This window comes from Syngnathus leptorhynchus, chromosome 7, assembly GCF_054491065.1.
Source record: "Syngnathus leptorhynchus isolate UIUO chromosome 7, UIUO_Slep, whole genome shotgun sequence".
Classification (NCBI taxonomy): domain Eukaryota; kingdom Metazoa; phylum Chordata; class Actinopteri; order Syngnathiformes; family Syngnathidae; genus Syngnathus; species Syngnathus leptorhynchus.
Window position 1 is genome coordinate 3,202,721 of NC_141201.1, and position 20,913 is coordinate 3,223,633.

General features: G+C 40.2%; 1 protein-coding gene across 4 annotated transcripts in view; it reads left to right on the forward strand.

Moving 5' to 3' along the window:
- The window catches only part of cadm1b (cell adhesion molecule 1b), a 173,001-nt gene extending 158,084 nt beyond the window's left edge, over positions 1-14,917 (forward strand). For 3 of the 4 annotated variants that reach the window (XM_085915589.1, XM_085915591.1, XM_085915590.1), the window contains 3 exons: positions 4,011-4,061; positions 11,520-11,648; positions 11,769-14,917. In XM_085915589.1, the coding sequence (XP_085771715.1) occupies positions 4,011-4,061; positions 11,520-11,648; positions 11,769-11,887 (299 nt within the window). In that variant the 3' untranslated portion in view covers positions 11,888-14,917. The remainder of the gene's footprint in view (positions 1-4,010; positions 4,062-11,519; positions 11,649-11,768) is intronic. The other variant, XM_085915592.1, reaches the window with a different exon arrangement.
- Positions 14,918-20,913: the final 5,996 nt, after the last annotated feature.

Genomic DNA, 20,913 nt, shown 5'->3' on the forward strand with positions numbered 1-20,913 from the left:
TATTAGGTGTTATTCTGCTGCTGACCACTAGATGACGCAGCGTTTAGTTTGAAACGTAATTTTGAAAGAAGAGTAAAAAAAAGAAAGTCAGCAAAATTTGTTTTTATTGTAAAATATTGAATACCATTAGGTGTAATTTTGCTGCTGACCACTAGATGGCACAACATTTAGTTTGAAACATAATTTCAAAAGAAGAGTAAAAAAAGGAAGCCATTCAGCACAACTTGTTTTTGTTGTAAAATATTGAATACCATCCACTGTAGTCCTGCTTTTTACGCCAACTGTAGTTTTTTTTTCCAAATGTTTTTGCCGACGAAGCCTTGTCCACATTTTGGCCGTTATATTTGACTTGCTCTTTCGCCTTCTCTGCCTGGATGTAGCTCAATAGACTAAAAGGCCATTAGATGTAGGTGGTCTTCATCCAAACACCTTTTTTTCCTTTTACTATCTGCATCCTCCTTGCCCTGTTGTCTCTTCAATTAGCGAGTCGCTCTGCACATATTTTAACAATTTCCATTAAACGGCGTTTCTCTCTGGTGTGCTTGCGGATGTCAGACGCGGTGCAGCTTCAGCCAGGTTCTAATGAGACACAGGAGATTGGTAAAAAAGGTGCTCATAAGCGCTTATAATTATGACTGCGACTCCCACTCCTCTTTTCCGCAGGATTTAATGCCATCCCAAATCATGTTGTGGTCCGTGCAAGGCTTTGTTGTCCCAGAGTAATCACGCCCGCTACAGCGGCTTAATTAGTGTGTTTGTGCACTGCGGATTGGCCCCGGCGTGATAACCTTGTCCTGCCTTGTCTGGCTATTTGCAAACGCCACTCGCAGCGTGTCGGCCATTAATTTCATTATCATGTCTGGTCAAATTGACATTTTTAAGTTGATGTCTTTTTGTTGTCTTTTGCTTTCAAGTGCTTTACCCAATTTTTTTTTTCACCATGCTTCCATTTCGGGGGTTCCCATTGAGGTCACTCAGACACTCTTAAGCCACTTTGCCAATATCGTCAATATGCTCGGTGTTGCCAGGCTTCCATTTGGACAGCTTTTGTCTCTTTGGCTGCAATTTGGCCCTCGAATAGGACTTATCCCATATGGCCAGCATTCTCAGAGATTCTTTGTTCCATCCGAACTCGACGAGAGATAAGTACGAAGACAGACAGAAGATTTATCGACAATTTCCATTGCCTTGCTAAAATAAGATGCCCTAGTATTGATCCCTGTGTGACACCATATATTTAAAAAATATCAAATAAATTTTAAAAAATGCTAAATACTATTTGACCTGTTCTTTGAAATCATAAAGGCAGTCATATTTTTGCTATTTTTCTGCCATCCTGAGAAGACAAATGAGCCTTGCGAGGATACAAGTAACCGCCTTGCTCCGCGCTGGCTTCCAATGCTGCGTGACTGCCAGTCCCTCTGCTCAACACAATTTTAGAAGAAGTGATGACCTTTCATTCCACGCCTGCCAAGTCAGATGTGTGTGTGTGTCCATGTAAATCCCCATCAAATCAAGTCTCGTTGTATTGTGTGTGAACGTTTGTCCTGCTGTTCTGCAGTAAAGGAAGGAAGGAAGAGCCAGACAGCATCTTCCCTCCCTCCCTCCATCCCTCCCTACCTCCCTCCCTCCCTCCCTCCCTCCTTCCTCCTATAATTCACATCTATACTGCCTTTGCTCACTGTTTATCCCAACGCTGACTTATTTGACCTGTAAATCCTCCACGGAGCAAAAGTCAAAGATTGGCTGTATATTTACGTTGGATGTGCAGACAGCGCTCAAGGGTGTTACTATTTTCATCATGTGGAAAAAGTGTCAACACAGCCGATGTATGGATGGATAAATGGATGGATAGAATCAGCGACTCAGGAACCAAACCTCAGTAGGGAAAGGCTTATATAGGTCAGAAGTATACTAGATAACATCGAGAAGCAGTTTATTCATTCTTGGGTAATGAAATGTTTTCAAAATGATGTTAATGTTACAAGTCTGAGAATTGATCCCTGTGGGATACCGCTCAGGTAGGTAGGTTAATGGGAAGTCAAATCAATCATCAATCTCTAATTATTACTATTATTAGTACTCGTAGTTGTAGTATTATGCGTGTAATTTTTTTTTTTTTTTTACATTGATGTCTTAAAGGTTGTATTTGAAAAGATGTTTAAGGGATAAATTCAGAACCAAAAGAAAACAAATACAAGCACTGTTGGATATAAACAAATTTCACAGGTTTGTTTGACTTGGTGGTCAAATTCTATCTTTTCTTTAGCGCTTGAAAATATAGCCTCATCCTCAAAATACACTTCATAGCTGTGCCTTCATAATACACATGCCCCCCCAAGTCATCCAGCCTGGAAAATTGACCATGGAGAATTCCTGTTTGCCTTGATATTATATGTGCCACATCCTATCAGGGCCTTTGTGAAGACCCTCCAACCCCTGAATGGCCAATTTCCCCTTTTTCCACACGTTGACATTTCTGCTATCAGACCGCCTTGGGTCACCGGGAGTGGAATGGAGCCCACCCTCCTCTTCAAATGTTGTCAGAGGGGAATCTCGCCACCATCCCACGATACCTTCCCCGCCACCGCGCACTGCATCGCCGCCGGCGGCATTACATCGTCCTTGATGTTTTATCATTAGTTTGGAAGTGCGCGCTCCCCTGCTGCTGCCTTTTGATGGAATGCAGACAGTAACAGCGCAGGGAGACGGCCAGCCAATTTCCCCCCGCTGCGACTCTCCCGCAGCAAGGGGTCGCGCTATCTTTGCCTCCCTCAGTGCCACCATATATCCTCCTGATGAGGTACCCCCCCCCCTCGGCACCGCCGCTTACCTCGCTTGCCCTCAGACGAGCGTCTTTTTCCCCATAATGATGTTTGCCGGTTAGCGACGGGCCCTAATCGACGCCGGCAGTCCCCGATTGAGATCACCTCGGTGGTTTCTTCATCACTTTGGCTTTATTATCCAGCGTGGCAAATGGCACCGTTGAATCGTGGCTGTACGTCGTTATTATGCATTGGTAATACACGGAGACAACTAAGTAAGCTGCATTAGTCGTTCATAACAGAGGAGAAAGAATATATGCCAATGAGAATAGTGAGCAACATCCAGCAACTGTGCCTGATGAATATATTCCACTTTTTGGATGATACTTCTGTACATTAGTAAAGCTTTAAATTGCATTATTTTTCATACTGTAAGGTATTTCAAATGTTTTTTGTACGTGCGTGAAATTATTGCAGCTCTACAATACAATTTCGCACAACTTGCTACTAGTAATGATTTTCTGCCATGGTTTATGGCATTCCCATCAGCGTGCAATTCTGCTACTATACAAACAGTATGCCTTGGACATGAAATGCTTGAGGAAATGTACATTTTTTCAGCAGAAAATAGCACGACACCCAAATCTATTAGACCGTAAGACGGCTCATTACGTCCTGCTATTGTGCGTGAAGCTAGCTGACGAGCGCAAAAGTTGCACAGAAAGCCACCACGTCCTCCATTGTTTTGGATAAACCTGTTTTCGCGCCCTCTCGTGCCGTCGTCGGAGCTAATCTGGTAACGCTAGATAATTAGCATTGATTTAAAGTTGACACTATTATTAGCCGGAACATAAGCTTTGTCTCCGGAATGAGTTTTCATTGTGACTTGTCTTGTTTTTGTCGCGTACGGGTTGTCGGGGATTTAATGAATGGATTAAACTTGTGTATTATGTTCGTCTATGGTTTGGAATTTGCAGTTGCTAATGTAATTACGATGGGAAAAACAGCTTGCTAAAATTAGGGAAGATGTGCTAAGATTTCATCATTATACAATATTTAACGATCCAGGTAACATTTGAACATTTTTGCCTGATAGTCCATCCTTCTATCAACATAGCATGCCTGTCTTAGACTAGCCTAGCTTTTTTTTTTTTTTCCCCTGACATCAACAATGGCCTTTGCCTTCTTTACTCTTTCTCATACGTGTTCTTTATTTTTTGTTTTTTCTTGACTCTTTTCGTCTAGATGCTCCCACTACTATCCCCACACCCACCACCAATCCAGTCAACACGCAAGGTACTGTACAGCTCCCCATCACCTCCGTGCCCCTTTATACAGTATCCCAAGTGTGTGTGAGTGTGTATGATTATTTGTGGACAGGCAGTTCTCATCTGATAGTCGCTGATGGGTGACATTGAGGACAGGATGCAGGGTGCCTTCAGTGCACCCCCAGTTGTGTGTTTGAGGCCCGCACTTTGTTATCTTATCAGCATCAACAGCTGTACCTCGCCACCCCCGGCCAGCCATCATATGAGAAAACCCTTTACATGTACAGCTCAGGTTGTTGTTGTTTTTTTTGTCTTTGTGAGGCCAGAAAGAAAGAAAAAAAAATCAATAATCATTTAAGTCAATGAAAGACAAATAGACGTACGCCCTCCTCGGCGCAATGTTGTGCGTTTGATTTGGCTTTGAATGCTACTCAATAGCAGCCGCCGCGTTTTAAAGGCGCCGTCAAAGCTACGCGCGGCCAAGAGGACGCCCAGGGAGGTGGCATTTGGATATGCCACAATGTGACATTTGTGGGAAGAAAAAAAAGGGGGGGGAAATATGCTTAAAGAACAGGTCAGTTTAGCAGTCGCAGCGGGAGACTCAACTGATGTCGCTTCAAAAGGATGAATATACCCACAACTCAAGTTATAAACTGTTTTATGTAGCAACCCCAAAAATATGATATTTGGGAATTCAAAATCCGTCCAGTAATGTCATGTTTTTTTTTGTTTTGTTTTTTCATACCAGCCTTTTCCAAAAAGCTTCTTTTAGCTTTTCTCTTAACAAAGTGATAATACAAACTTAATCCTTAATACTCCACAGTGCATTACTCTGCACTTTTCCCAGTTAACTTGTAACATCACGAAAGCGGGATTTAGCGCAATTTATGCAAGGCGTGCCGGGAGGATGTAATTGAGCCTCCTCCTACGAACGTCCTGTCACAGAGGCCACGCTAAGCTGGCTGCGGCTAGATTGCTTTGCAGCTCCTTCATCGGCATAACGCTGCAAAAAAAAAAAAAGTTCCACTTGCTGTAACATAAAGCACAATTTTCATTAAACAGCCACGGCGGCGCCACGGGCAGAAGATCCAGCTCGGTTTGTAATCACAGCCCGCCCGGAATGTACGGCGCAGACGTATTTGTAATTGTCGCACGTACGGCCGCAAAGAGATGAAGCAGCATGTCGCGCACAAAGAGGCCTTTTAGTCGGTGTCAAGTGTCAGTTGTTGTGTCGTCTGCGCTCGACTTTGAATCTGGGTGACGAGGCCCCTTTCTTTCTTGTCGCTGCGACGCGGGAGCAAACGGCACAATAAACGTCTGCCGTGTTGTTTCATGTTTGTGAAAAGTTTCAACAGAGTTCAAATTGTCGGGTCTCAAAGGGTGTTTTTGCGCGCGTGTGCCAAACCTCTCGGGAGAGAGATAAGTCAACCGTTCAAAAGAGTGCTCCTCGTTTCATGTGTTTGAAAGTTTTCTTGCAATAAGTTTCATATTAAACATAAGATTTATCAGGCATATGCAAATGTTGTCAACTCGCTGCGCCGCGTCAAGGTTGAACACAATCGTGTATTTTCGATAAAGTTGTCCCGAGGGAGTTCCATAGAAAATAAATTTGGAATACGAGACATAACTGGTCCGACGAATTTGGGTAATTGGCGGGAAGGTGCGAAAATAACACAATTAATTGCACAGGAGAAATAGCACATCCAGAAAAACACGCAGATGTTTGCCTGTTTACGTAAGCATGTACATGTGTGTGTACCTTTAAGGGGGCGTGGCCTAGTCAGTGACATCAGAAGCAATTGTCAATTTTTCATTCAGCTAAAGCGGGAGCATGCCTGAATCTGGCTCGAAATACAAATTTAGGTTTGTGACCCAGGGAAAAAAAAAATATTATTTTATAAATTATTATAAAAAAATGAGGAAATGATTTTGAAAGCCACTGTTTAACGACGACAGAAAATACCCAGAATCCTCGGTGAGATCATTCTTCCAAGCCGTCAGATGCTCAGAGATGATCCGAGGCAGGGACATCAGATCCCGGCTAAGCCCTCACTAGACACTCTCAATGCTCTCGGCCAGTCCGCCTCCGTACGGAACAAGGAATTAGGTTGTCGGGTTGATTGAACAGATGACGTTCCCTCCGAACTGGCAGCTCGGGATATCGCCTCCCTTGTTCTAGTCTCATCTGTAAGAGCCGACGGCTTGCGGGTTTTCTGAGGTCATGGTGGAGGAAATAATCGCACCTATTTTGATTGATTTGAAATCAGGGTTAGGAAAATGTATCATTTAAACAACAAGCAGAAATAAAAAAGTGTCAAGAAAAATAACACATTAAAATAATAGCGATCAAAAACGATTTTAAAAACCTGCTGTTCATGCTTTGCCCTCGTGGGGGCAGTGTAGTGCACTTACATGAAGAAAGTGTAGAAGACGAAAGTAGTGAAGATTATTGCTCGTTTTTTTCCACAGATTAGAAGCGTATGTGTCTAGACGTGTCACTATAACTTTTTTTGTGCGAGTGTTTGTTATTTGAAGATAAATCTTTCCCATGATGTCTATTAAGAGAGTGCAGAATCATGGCACACGCTAGTTGCAACTAATATGGTTCTTCTCATCGCTTGCTTGGGTGAACTTGTGTTTTTTTTTCTCTCTCGCTCCTTTTGAATAGCATGTTGGCTTGTTTTCCTCTGTTTACTCGCACTAGTAGCACTTCCTTACACATGTAGGAATCATGCACCAGATGGAGTGCGAGGAGTCCATTTCATGACTATGAGATGTTTTTCCACGAGCGTGCAGTGTTAAAGTTGAATTTTACAAGTGCGCAGTCAACTCAAAAGTTCCGTGCGTGTCGTTTCCTTTTCATTGGAAGAATTAAGGAATCGTTTCCAAATGGTAATTATTTTTCTTACTCCTTTCACACCTTTGTTTCGTGTGATTCCCAGTTCATATTTTTTGCTATTTGTCTTTGCTCAATAATGAAAGTGAGGTTTTTTTTTGTTTTTTTAATTGGTCCTCAGAGAGTAGCAGGTTGGGAATGCCAGCCCGGCCTCAAGTGGAGCTTCATTACGCTAATGTTGGTTTCTCATAAAGCATTTGCCACTAATTACAAAAAGTGCACATTAAAGATTTTGTATGAAGCCTAAAGGATTCCCAGGTCCACAATTTTTAATTTCACGTAATATTTGAAGAAGGAAAAAATACAGTTTGGCCTTGATCTCTTAGCGTGAACGACGAAGATTTTGTTTTTTGTACAAGCACAATTAACGTTCGAGTTCACCGACACAGTGTTCCTTCATTCGCGGTTGTATTTGTCGCCATTAGACCTTGAATATATTTTCTTTCCCCCTTTCTTAAATCACAACATTTGTATGTCGTTAAATTATCCTTGGTCGTTACAAAGGCCGCTCGAAATCTATTTAGCAGGCGAGCCGGCAGCAATGAAAGTCCAATGTTGCGGCGCTTGAGTACGACGCTCTGCAGATGATTTGGTTAAAGGTTACCCATTGTACCCTCGCTCCTCAGCTCATTTGGCTTCTTTCACCGTCAAAACAAACCCAAAAGATGCGCTAGGTTTTTCAATTCCGCTCACCCAAATGGCTATTGACTCCCTGGAAGTTAATTCATAACCGAGTGAAGGATATTTATCTTATTATATTAATATATATATTATATTAAATATTACTAGTATCATAATAAGTTACAATTTTATTTATTTTCATTTTATTTTTATTTATATAAAATTATTTCTATAATATCTTCTTATTACTATTATTATAATAACTTACAATATTTTTTTTTTAACTTTATCTTAATTTATATAAAATTATTTCTAGAATATTTTTTTTCTTTTTAATTTTTGATTTTAATTTTTTTAAATTTAATAATATTTTTTCCAAGTGTATTTCTAAGTCACTCCAGGAATTCCAACCACCCTCAGCAGGAATCATATACATGTTAGATTTCGTGTTAAGAACCCATCTGTTAATTGGATGACGAGAGGAAAAACATACATGTACAAAGCCAAGAGAGAGAGAGGTGACACGGAAACGTAGAGCTGCTTTCTCCATCACCCAGACGCGGGCATTACTAGCAAATCCCCTTTATCCCCCCCACACCACCGCCATAAATCCCCACGGCCTGCTCACATCCTGTCAAGATTCCTTCGCCGGCTCCCGCACCGAACGGTAGCTGGCTGACAACACGGACAAGCGGCCGCATTACAGACATCATCAAATTGTGCTTATTACAAGAGGGAGCCAGGACAGCGCGGCCGGCTGTCTGTTGTAATAATATATGACATTTGAATGTGACACATTGCGGGATATGTATCGCACGCACGTCTATTTATTGAACCTCTCTCGGGGATCTCGTTCTTGATCCTGACAGAATCCTGCCTTGTCGACACCGGGCGCACATTTCCAACTGCCGACTGAAGCGTATTAACAAGCGTAGAATCCAAGTTTGATTTACTTTATTTATATAAATATAAAAAAAATATATTCATTATATATATATTTTGGGGGGGGGGGGGGGGTAATCTTATATTTTTATATATATATATATATATATATATATATATATATATATATATATATATTTATAGTTTTTTTTTTAACATAAAGGTTCAGCACACTGCTGAATATGTTTATGTGGGTCTTCTAACATCAATTTTTCTTTTGCCTCATTCTGGAAGCATACACGGATCTGTGTGTGTTTTATTTTTATTTTTTTTCTCCACCTGTTAAAATAACTCTCCCTAGGTGTGCAGAGGCATGTTTTCAGGCGGATGTGTCAAATGAAAGACGGCAGGGGGGCAAGGTGAGGGCAGGCAGGGAGGAAGAGGAGAAGGAAGGCAGTGGAGGAGAGTTTTTGCAGGCTCCAGACATCATTGTGCACGAGTTTTTGTTTTTTTTACGGCGTGGATGTTCATTAAAGTGCAGCTTTTGCCTCTCCTCTGGGACTTGGCCGTGCTTCCTGGCATCCCCCCCCGCCACAGTAAACACACTGCGCCTCGCCACGTGGTTGGTTTGGAGAGAGGGGTGGGGTGCTCATGCGGAACCAAACTCCACAAAAACGCTCATTAATTAGTTTGACTGCTCACGTTGATGGCAAATTACACTTTTTAAGGATGGCCGTACAGTTTTTACAGCACATGGTGTCAGAGCAGTTAAGCCCTGCAGGTGGCGCTATGGTGGAAAAACAATTCTGAGGTGGGGGCTGATATATTTGCCAATTTAGTAAGCAGAAATGATGACTTTTTTTGTGCTTGTCATTTTCAATCCTGCCAACTCTCCCTTCTCTTTCTATGTGCAATCTACCACTAGTTGCCACGGAAACAGCATAGTGAACATGATTGGATTATGCCATTTTTTTTTTCTTTTGCAGACCAGTGCTTTATTAAATCCAGCAGTTGGGACAAGCTTTTTCATTTGTGCGTACTCTTCCGTTCAGACCTGGGACACACCTACCAGGTGTAAGATGGAAATGATTTCAGAAACCAAAGAGGGGTGATTCACTTACAGATAAGGCTGGCCTCAAATCATGGAATGTGATATTTTTTTTGCCCAAAGACTTGAGAATGTCATTAACATCTGTTTAAAGGATCAAGTAGACTTGATATTTTTTGAATAATTTTGTTGGCGGTTGCAGTAGGTAGTCAGCAGGTCAGGGCTTTTTTTTTAATTGAGTGAATGCCTCACATGTTATTCCTATTCATTATTATAATTATCCCGCTTACTTTTTGATGTGGCTTTCATCATTATTTATACATTATTTATTTTATTGTATTTTATTGATCTTTGGAGTGTTTCCCAAAACATTTTTTTCAAAAGCCTGCTGGCAACCTGTGAGCAGTTGCAGCTGGTCAACAAACAGTGGGGGAAAAAAAAAAAAGTCTAGTGCTAGTACCGATATAATCCGCTGATAAATATCAGAGCAAAATGCTGTAATAACTGACTCGCAGCGCCATTATTTTTCTTTTTAAATTAAAAGAAAGACCTCTGAGATATTGGTCCACCATTGTCACTCTGCCGGCGTCTTGGAGCGGAATTGTTCACGTCGAGATCATGACTAGTGAGATTGGTGGCAAATTGAGCTGCTCTCTCATGCGGCAAAGGACCGCGGCGCCATTTCCCCCTCCCACCCCGAGCGACCACTGCTCCTCCATCGCTCCCATCGTAGACGCTTGATAAAGGCCTCGGTGCTATTCTGTAAAGGCTTCCGAATTGCCTTGTTCTTTCAAAGACACTCTCTGGATGGATGGATGGATGGATGGATGGATGGATGGATGGATGGATGGATGGATGGATGGATGGATGGATGGATGGATGGATGGATGGATGGATGGATGGACGGATGGACGGATGGAGCTCTGTATGAGTTCCACGAATGGCCTCTTGTCAAGCACAATATATTTTATTTCATGTGAACTCTCACCCAAATTTGGAGTAGACTGTTTTGGTTTTTGGTTTTAGAACACCGGACGGAATATTGTCTGGAGCAAATAGAAACGCTCCGATTTGCTACCGAAGTCTCGTGTTTAGGGAAGGGAATAAAACAAAAACTATAGTAACTCACTATTAAATAAAAACCAAATAAATAAACATGTTAGCACAAATATTAGCGCTAACACAACAGCAGCAACGATGCTAGCGCTAATATAACAGATGTCCTGGCTGGTCTAATAATATTTTAAGAGAATAATACAAAAACTACAGTTACTTACTATTAAATAAATAAATGAATGAATGAATGAGTTAGCACATATAATAGCGCTAACACAGCAGGTGTACTCATTGGTCCACTATCAATAATAAATATTTTTATATGATCTCTATACATTGGGGCCTTAATAATCCACATTGTTGCTATGATTTCACGACTTTAAGCTGCTCATTTAACGAGATATAAGAGTAGTTCTCGTCTTTGTAACACGGCATTTCTTTAAAGTACTGCGTGAAGAAGCGTGGTCTCGTATGCAACTGGAGTGCACTTGAGGCTCTGAAAAGAAGCACAAACGGAGGGAAAAAAAAAAAAGACTGCGCCGCACAATTATCCAGTTGCTCTCTGTGTTGCTCGTTAAGTAAGAACAAAATGTTTCATCGTTCATTTGTGGGCTTTTCAGTTCAACCGTTTCGGATTCACCAAATGGTGAGATTGTCGCACCCTTCAATAAACAACATAAATTTCTTTTGCCCTGAGGTCAAGTGACGACGCCTGGAGAGAAAATGTGCCCGTTTTGTTTATCTAGCCACTCAAATCTTTTAATGGCTGTTAGCATCAACAAAATATTTGAAGGGCACAAGTTTTATTACACCCACGGTGTAATAAAACACTCTAAGATGTTATTAAAATGTTCCGCTTTAATTGGAGCCTTAATAATTCAACATTTGATGCGGTAGCTCAAAAGTATTTGGACAATGTGGCACCGAGTCAATCATATGTGGGTCTCTTGAGTTGAGATCTATGATAACGTTCCTGTTTTCAGACTCCCGAGCGGGTGAAGGCACGCCACCCAAACTTGACCACGCCGTCATCGGCGGCGTGGTTGCCGTGGTGATGTTCGCCATCCTCTGCGCGCTCATTGTTCTCGGTCGATACTTTGCCAGGCACAAAGGTAAAACGCGGCCGATCCCACTTGACCATGAACTCATCGGCGAGTGTCTTTTGTTGCCGTCTGATAGGATTGTCGAGTGTGTTTTTTTTTTGTTTTTTTTTTCTTTTGCTTCGCGCGCAGGCACTTACTTCACGCATGAAGCCAAAGGGGCGGACGACGCCGCCGACGCCGACACGGCCATCATCAACGCCGAGGGCGGACACAACAACACGGACGAGAAGAAGGAGTATTACATCTAAAGTGCGGAAGGAAGGCTGGTGGTGCTATGGCAGCATAACTTTGATTAGATCGTTGTTTGTTGGGGGGGGGGAAGGGGATTTATGGAGGAAGCAAAATTCGGACTGGCCTCATCTTGAGAAGAGGCCGAGTGTCCCGTCTCAAAACCTTCCTGGACTGCTGGGGCCCGAAACTTCTGTACACTTTCTTTCTTTTACAGACTATTTTGTGCCTTGTTCTATTTTGGTTTGTTTTCTTCCCCACCGTCCCTCCCACCCACTCACTCACTCACGTGCTTGTTGGTTTCGATGTTTGCTTGCAAGATGAAAGTGGCCCGTTTGTGTGTGTGTGTGAGATTGCGTGTTAGTCTGTGCCACCGAGCACAAAGAAGATCATTGCCCCTTTTTATTCTGCAGTAATCTTAAAGGAGACATATTGTGGGGTTTTTTTTTTGGGTTTTTTTTAATCCACTGTAAAACAGTTCGCAGGCATCTATAGATTATATCTGTTGCTTGTTTTGATCGGAAACCAATCACTGAGGGGGGGGGGGGCAGGTCTCCAAACACTGTGACATCACAGTCCAACCAAAATCCAAACAGCTTCCTTCCGGATGCATTTTGGAGAAGCATTCCAGAGACCCGAATATTTGTATACAAGTCATTTTTTTGGGAATATGTCCCCTTTAAGAGTTCAGCGATTATTGAGATTTCATCTCCCGATCACTAACATGTATATTTGATGCCGTTGGCTTACACGTGGATGTCAGACAGAAGAAAGAAAAGGAAAAAAAAAAAGTTCAACTAAATAGCCACTTTATTAGGGACACTTGAGCAAAGCTGGATGAAGGTTGACATGGGCCCTCAAAACACCAAATACAAAATATAGGGAGTTTTGAAGTCTGGGCATGAATCCGAATCCAGATTGTTGTTGATATGAGACTATTTTACTATTTAAAGTACGCAAGACAATTTTCCATTAAAAAGTGGTACGTTATATGTCATAATTTTATGAGAATAAGTCAAATTATTGGGGCGATAAAGTCAAAATGGTGACAGACAAAAACACAACTTTATCACAGGAATAAAAATTTCACAAAGCCGTGTCACATTTGATAAAAAAAATCCAATCAATTATGTGAGTCCTCATTTTATGAGAGTAAAAGCCAAATTATTATTGCAATAAACTGACAAAATGAGAAATTGGTTACTGCTGAATTAAGTCAAATTATCCGGGCAATAAATTGGATTTTTTGGGGGGCATAAAAGTGGTGTATTATTTTACAATTAAATATGTCAAACTTTGTATAAGGAAAAAAATCAGTTATGTGAATAAAAAGATCATTTTTTACAAGAAAGGGACATCATTTTAGGAAGCAATTTTTAGTTCTTAATTACCGAAGTATTTCAAGAGGGTTATGCGCTGTGGACATCTAACCAGACCGTTTTTAAACAAATGTGTGTGTATATATTACTGTTTTAGCCATTTTTATTAGCAGGTTCTCCAGAGATGTAGTGCGTTTGTCAGTGTGGGAATTTGGATGTTCACTGGCTAAATGATGACTCTATTCTTGTAATTTTACAACGTCACTTTGAAAACAGAAGGCGGGGCGCCGTTTTGAAGGCACCGTGTGCCTGATAAAGTGGCTTTTTCCAATTCAAACTTGCCGCTCTGTGTGTCAGTCTAGATGTCATGACAGCAGTTTCTCTGTAGAGGTTAGCATTGGTGTAAAGTTGCGTCACATGATAGCGGATCAAATGTTCATTATTGAGTAGCTGTCAGTTGAGTTGAATGTGTTTGGCGTGGCCATTCATGCTAACAAAAGAGGAACATTTTAATCTTATAAGCCCCCCCCCCCCCATCTCTTCTTTCCTAATAATTTGAATAATATTAATCTGCCTGTGAAAAACAAACGGTCCCATATAATACTGATAGAAGCAGTGTCATTTATTTATTTTTCCCCCAAGATATGAGCTCATCATATTCTTAGATGTTAATATATGAAATACCTTCCAATGTAATGTGCAAAAGGGTGTTACAGTATGTCTATTTCTTGACTTGCAGTCATCTATAAGCAGTAAAAAGACATCTCTTGAAGTATCGTTCCCCTTAGGCCATCTTTGATTGGTCTTCAACGGCCGACTGCTCTATCAAGTTGTTACTACCCCCCCACCCTGACTTGTCGCCTAACAGCCTCAAAAGTTCACTCAAAAGCCTTTGTTTTCTTACCTAGCAACAGAAATCCAAAATACAGTCCCAGATATTTTCAAAAATATCCAGTTTATCGAATAACACCCGCCTTAAAGCCACCTCCCGATCAATCACGCGGATAGAAAAGAGCGAAGGACTTGATGTAGTGCCTTGTTTGACGTGGAGGCATACAGTTGGTCGGATACTTTAAAGCACGGGTGGGCAACCTAGCCTGAACAATCGAGAACCTGCTGTAAAAAGATTTGGCTTAAAATTGCTCAGAATTGTTCAATCCATTTTGTTTTGCTCATGAATGACGACTTGTAAAATCATGACTTTATGGTTATTCTAAATGAACTCATCTTGACTAGTATGCTCAGTTTCAACTTCCATCTCATTAGCTTGATTTCATTCTTGTAACATGAAGACTATTCTCAGAAAATGATCCAATTTAATTTTGCAAAATGACAATACAATTCTCATCAAATTAAAATTTTGGTCTCATAAAATAATGTGACAATTTTATTCTCATGTTACAACTTCTGTGTCATTCCACTTTTTCTCCTGCTCAAAAATATTGTTATTCTCATGAAATTTCAATTTAATCCTCATGAATTATTTCAAAATGAAATGAGAATTTTAAGAGGGGCCCCTGATAGGACAATGGTTCCCCACCTCTGCGTTAAAGTGTTATCTTGTACATTTGTGTCCTCTTTTTAACTGGTTGGACGCGATGTTGGTCCACGTTGTCGCTTACTGCTGCGCCGTTTTGGACCCTGGCGTTCATGTTGTACAAATGCTCGGATGCTCGGTCCCAGATGTTGTATTTACTATGTATTATTAAATTTGGTGATTCCAAATGTTCATTGAAGCAGCATTTCTTATTTATGGGGATGACTTCTGTGGATGAGGTTAAAACAAGCAGCTAGCAGCCAATCGGAAGGAACGAGTAGATATAAAATTGAAACTATGGCTGTTTTTTTAGGATTTTGTAAATAATAATAATAAAAGAGACCATGATAAAACATTTCAAAACTGAAATTAAAATCAATATTTTTAACAAAACTTATCTAGGACCATTTTAATATTGTATAATTATTCACAGATTTAGTTTTTTCAAAATAACCCTAATTCTCATAAAATGATATTGAATGACAAATGAATTTTAAAATATTTAAAAATTTGTTTTTTTTCTCTACTTTAAAGATTATTTTAGAAATTGTAGAAAAAATTATTTAAAAAAAAAATTCTACTCGATCTTTTGTTCATGCCCATAGAACGGCAACATTATTTATGCAAAGAAAAAAAAAGAGACTAAAACTTTGAGTTCATGTTCCATAACATATTAAAATAGTTTCATAAAATTACAATAATTTTGTGATTCGATTTTACCCATGTACCAATTTGTTTCTTTTCGGCTAACTCAGTTTTAAGACATGTTTGCTAACGAGTTAAAGTTGTTGGGTCGTTTTTTTTTTTTTTTTAATCAAATTGGAAAAAATCTAACTGCTTGCCTTCTTTGTCATCCATTTCGTCTGAAGATGACTTTCAGGAGCACAGGTCCAACGTTGCACTGATGAATGAAGAAAGTGTTGAGTTCCAGAATGGACTGCCCACTGTTAGTCAAAATTGGACGTTACATGATTTGAGCAGTATTCATCAAAAAGACTTTTCATTTGGACAATTGAATTCAAATTGACAAAACAGAACTAGCACCACTTAAATTCCTCTTGGCTTTGAAGGCTTTTTATAACTTTTTCAAAATCATTTGAAAATGATTTGTCATGGTCTCTATTTTTTAGTTTCCTTTTGGACATATAAAAATGATGTTACTGTTATATTAACGGTTTACTTCCACAACCAACATCAAAATTAAAACGGCTAATCAAAGGTATGATACATATTTCTGTATATGTGAGTCTTTGGTGTCATCTGCATGGTTTTATTTTGCTTCATTTTTTTTAGATGACGGTCCATTGAATTGAGGAAAACCCCCATTGCGCTAATCCTATTTGATTTTTGATGTTTCTCCTTATGATGATTAGTATGTTTGTGTTCACTCTCTCAGGTTCATGAGTGTTAATAGTTGTGTTTTTGCATCTCAGGTAGAATGCAAATGTATTGTAAAAAAAAAAAAAAGCCCTCCCTGCCCTGCCAGCCTACTAAGTATATAGTGTACCTATTTTTAGTGCAACAGCAGCTACTCAAACCGATGTAGATGGATTTGTTACTACTTTGTTGCGCAACCACAAAAATGCCAGAGTAGACTTGGTCATCAAGCAGACCAGCACCACGTGTACAGTCGATGTTTCTCAAACTTCTTCCTCTCGTATGTTCGGTTGTGAATGTTTTGCATACAAGATATGATGTACATGTATTTCTTGTAACATGTCCAAGAGGGGAAGGAGGACGAGGAGCTGCTTTGTGTTTTGCTACCCACAAAAAAAATGCTTCAACGTTGTCTTCTTTTTTTTTTTTTCTTTCATGTAGCGAACACTTTTGATTGTCGTCTGGCCATGCATCTTTTGTATTGGTTCACCAACATTTTTACAAAAGGAAAAAAAAAATACACACAACCTGATGAGTACTTGTCTTAATAAAGAATATGTCGTATGTTCTTGTGGTGGTGCCTTTCGTCTTCAGTAAGAAATATTTGGGCAAAATAATATTGACCACAATACAATAGTAAATTTTTATTTATTTTGTTTGACAGGGTTAGGGTATTTTGGCAAAATTATTTTGACCACAATACTAAATTTTTATTTATTTGACAGGGTTACAGTTGTGGCGCACTGGTTAGCTCGTTTTAGGGTTATTATTATTTTGACCACAATATTAAAAAGTTGTTTTTGTACTCACTTAAGAAGCCCAAGAAGGAATATGTGTGAGGTTTGCCCAGTTCAAGTATTCCCATTAAAAATAGAAAGATGTTAATGACCTTTTCCTGGCCCGGCTTGACTCGAAGCAGTGCCCCACCTGTCGGCCAGCATGCAGGTCTCATTTTATGGCCTGGAGGAAAGAAAAAAAAAAAAAAGTGTCTATTTGTCAAAACTCTAACATGAGCTCGGTGAGTCTGTCCTTGTCAGTCATGGTGTCACGGGAAACACATCTACACATGCGTCTTTCATGATGAGGCCTTCCTTCCTCACGCATGACCACGTCCGCATATTTTCAACACTGACAGTTTGAAAAGCAACATGGGGAGAACACGTCCATCTTCAATCACACCAAAGGAAATGCATTTGGTGAAAAAAGAAACAAGTATAAAACATTTTTAGGCTGTTATTTTTCACTGTTGGCTATAGTCAACGATGACAAGGAGAGAGAACTGAAGAAAACGTCACTGTGGCTGCGCTCGCTTCCTTCAAAGCAGCTGCTAAATTTAACGGCGTGCGGTTAAAAATAAGAACGAGTCACTTCATAAAGTTCTTGTGTCATAATGACAAGCACGTGATGAGTTAGAAGAACAACACTGGCATAATTAGCTCAAAATGCAACGAGATTTTCTTATCTCCAGCCTCTTCAATGACAGTGCTCACCACTAGATGGCAGACTCTGCTGATGAAAGCCAAAGCACCAAGAGAAGAACAGCGAGAAGGCCCTGAAACAAACCAATCTGCCTAGTTTGCCATGAAAGATTTTAAATTAAGTCACCATGACAACAATCATCTCAAAAGTATACAAACCGCAACAATTTGAAGTGACTTTTTTTTTCCACCATGGTGATTGACTCTGCTGAGTATTCAAAGTATCAAGTGTATTTTGAGAGACAAAGAAGGAAAGGTTCAAGTGCACATTTTCCAGGGCTCCGAATTAGCAAAACAATTAAAAAGCGAAAGGTTAAGCGTCTCTGGGAGAAAAGGTGTAATTACTACAAGGGGCAAAGAAAGCTCGGAGCGTCACCCTGGAGCAACCATGAGGAGCGAGCACCCACCTCGCAGCACCAAGGTGACTCAACTGCTCAAGCACTTTGCCAATTTGGGCTTGCTGTTCCGCTTCACAGGCATCACCCTGACACAATAAGCACATTTCTTATCGTCTTATTGCCTAATCTCCCCATCGTATTTACTATTGTGGATGCATAATTCATTTCCTTTTCATTTCAAATGCTGTCATTATCTGCCACGTGTGGAGGCTCCAAAAAAAAAAAATGGCACTACCTTTATTTAGTCATTATTTTGAATTATAAAAAGTGTTGTCTTTTGGCAGGGTAGCCTTGAAGCACTGCCATCATTTATCAGTCCCACTTCGTTTTTACTTATCAAATTAATTAGTTAGGTAATTAAAAGTTACATGTTTTAATTAAATCGCTGCCGGATACACGCCCGTCACCTGGAAAGAAAGAAAAAAAATAATAAAATAGGCGCCGTGGGGGGGATTGGAGTCAAGCGCTTTTACTAGACTTTGCCACGCGCTTTTTACTTTTGGACAAAATGGACGCTTCTAAACAGATGTGAAAATTGTGCATTGGTAGAAAAGGTCAGCTTCGTTTTACACGCGAGTGCATTTACATTTCTAGCGCTTAACTTATTTTCAAACTGCCAATAAAATACAAGGTGTGTCGAGAAAGAGACAAAGAATTACTTAGAAGACACTTAATTAGTGGATTGTAAGAATAGCGAGGAGTACAAAGTTGGCCAATTACGTTCATAATGACTTTTCCGACACATCATTACATCTCATCTACATCTATTTAAGAGAAGTCGGTGCAAGCCAATCTACTTGCCGGCAGTGTGTGAAAAATCACTGGCGGTAATTTGATGACTTTCTGCATGCAGGGTTCATTGTTTAGCTGTAATTAAATAAATGTGTGTGTGTGTGTGTGTGTGTGTGTGTGTGTGTGTGTGTGTGTGTGTGTGTGTGTGTGTGTGTGTGTGTGTGTGTGTGTGTGTGTGTGTGTGTGTGTGTGTGTGTGTGTGTGTGTGTGTGTGTGTGTTGACTTGATGACACTGATGACGTCACTTTAGCTAAAGTTTCTCTTATGATGGTGCTATGTAAACCAAGAGTAGTTTCAATCAAGGGTGAGGAAGCTAAATACAAATGTTTTTAGGGCTAATGCTAATGTAGCCTAAAATATATTACACTTTCCAACAGTCAGCGGAACTCAAAATAAAAAAAAAAACAAAAACAACAATTGTTTCTTAAGGGTTTTTTAAACGGATCCCTTCTCCATCATTAAACATATTTAAAGTAGAGTTTTTTTAAAGGGTATGTCAAAAAGATAAATTACCCTCAGGCAGGCTTTGTTTTGTTGAGCTGTAAAATGTATTAAATGTTTAATTAAATAGTTGAAACTAAGCGGACCCTCCCTCCCCCCAGTTCTGCTCCATTAAAGGACTGAATGATGTCATTAATATTCTCCGCCCTTCTGCCTTACTTCCTTAATTATGACTTTGAAGCTTTGTGTCATTCACGCTGTTATCACGTTTTTCTTCATTATTACGTTATGCTCTGTTATCGTCCGTTGCGTCAAACGGTATGTTTTCCATTCTTCTTGCGTGTTTGTGGCATTTCATGCTATGCTACATTTTGTTTTGGATGATGATTACATTATGCTATATTTTGCTGTGCTCAGCGTTCTTGCGGGTCAAAGTTGACTGTAACAAGTTTTGCTCATACCGACCAATCAGAGGGCGGAACAAAATGCTGACATCATCAAAGACCAGCTCGGTGAGCGTGTTAGTTCAAATATGAAATTTGATTGTTTAAAGAAACAGGCTAATAAAGTTTAGATTCCTTCAGCCAGTACTATAAGGTTGGACAAAATAAAACTGAAGGATTAAAGGAGAAAAAAAAGAGAAAATTGACATGGCAACCCACTTGGACCAAAAAAAAAAAAAGCAGTGTATGTCGCCAATGACTGTGAAATAAAGACAATCGACTTTTGGGAATCAAGCAAGATCATTTAATTCGACAAACATTGACTACATTTAGTTTGTAAATGTAGGTCGGCGCTTTAGATAGTGTCTTGGCCAAGAGAGAAGGCATTGAAGCCATCCTGGTTATCTGTGATAACGTCGACACAATGTAGTGGGGCAAGCTGAAAACAACTTGACTTCAAAGCTCCAGAGTTTCTCGCCATGTATAAGCTCTTTATTTTGAAGTCGTTTTTGTCAACTCAGCAAATCCTGAACACACTGCATCCACGGGAGATTTGAATATCCTGTAAAGAAAATAGCTGGAAATGGGTGGGGGGGGGGCGGGGAAATAGGGCAGCACATCATAATTGTTATGTTGTCGGATGTATGAGTCATCCTAGCGCCGCGGCAACACCGTGTCAGCCTGTTTGCATCAGCATCAAACGCTTACTTTCACTCCTAGGGTTTGAGCATTATATAAAAAAGTGGCCTGTTATTAGGCACTTTTCACTTTCAATTAAGCTTTCACCATTTTTTTTCCTTATAAAGTGACCTGTTATTAGGTACACCTGAAGATGGCGGTGTACCTAATGGTGTGTCCATGAGTGACGTCACAAAGACACCAGCCAATCAGAAAGTGGGGGTGAGGGCGGGTGTGGCACTTTTCACTTTCAGTTCAGTGTTGACCATGACTTTTCCCTAATAAAGTGACCTGTTATTTTACACCTGAAGATGGCGGTGTACCTAATGATGTGTCCATGAGTGACGTCACAAAGACACCAGCCAATCAGAAAGTGGGGGGTTGTTTGGGTGTGGCACTTTTCACTTTCAGTTCAGTGTTGACCATGACTTTTCCCTAATAAAGTGACCTGTTATTGTACACCTGAAGATGGTGGTGTACCTAATGATGTGTCCATGGGTGACGTCACAAAGACACCAGCCAATCAGAAAGTGGGGGGTTGTTTGGGTGTGGCACTTTTCACTTTCATTTAAATTTTGACCAT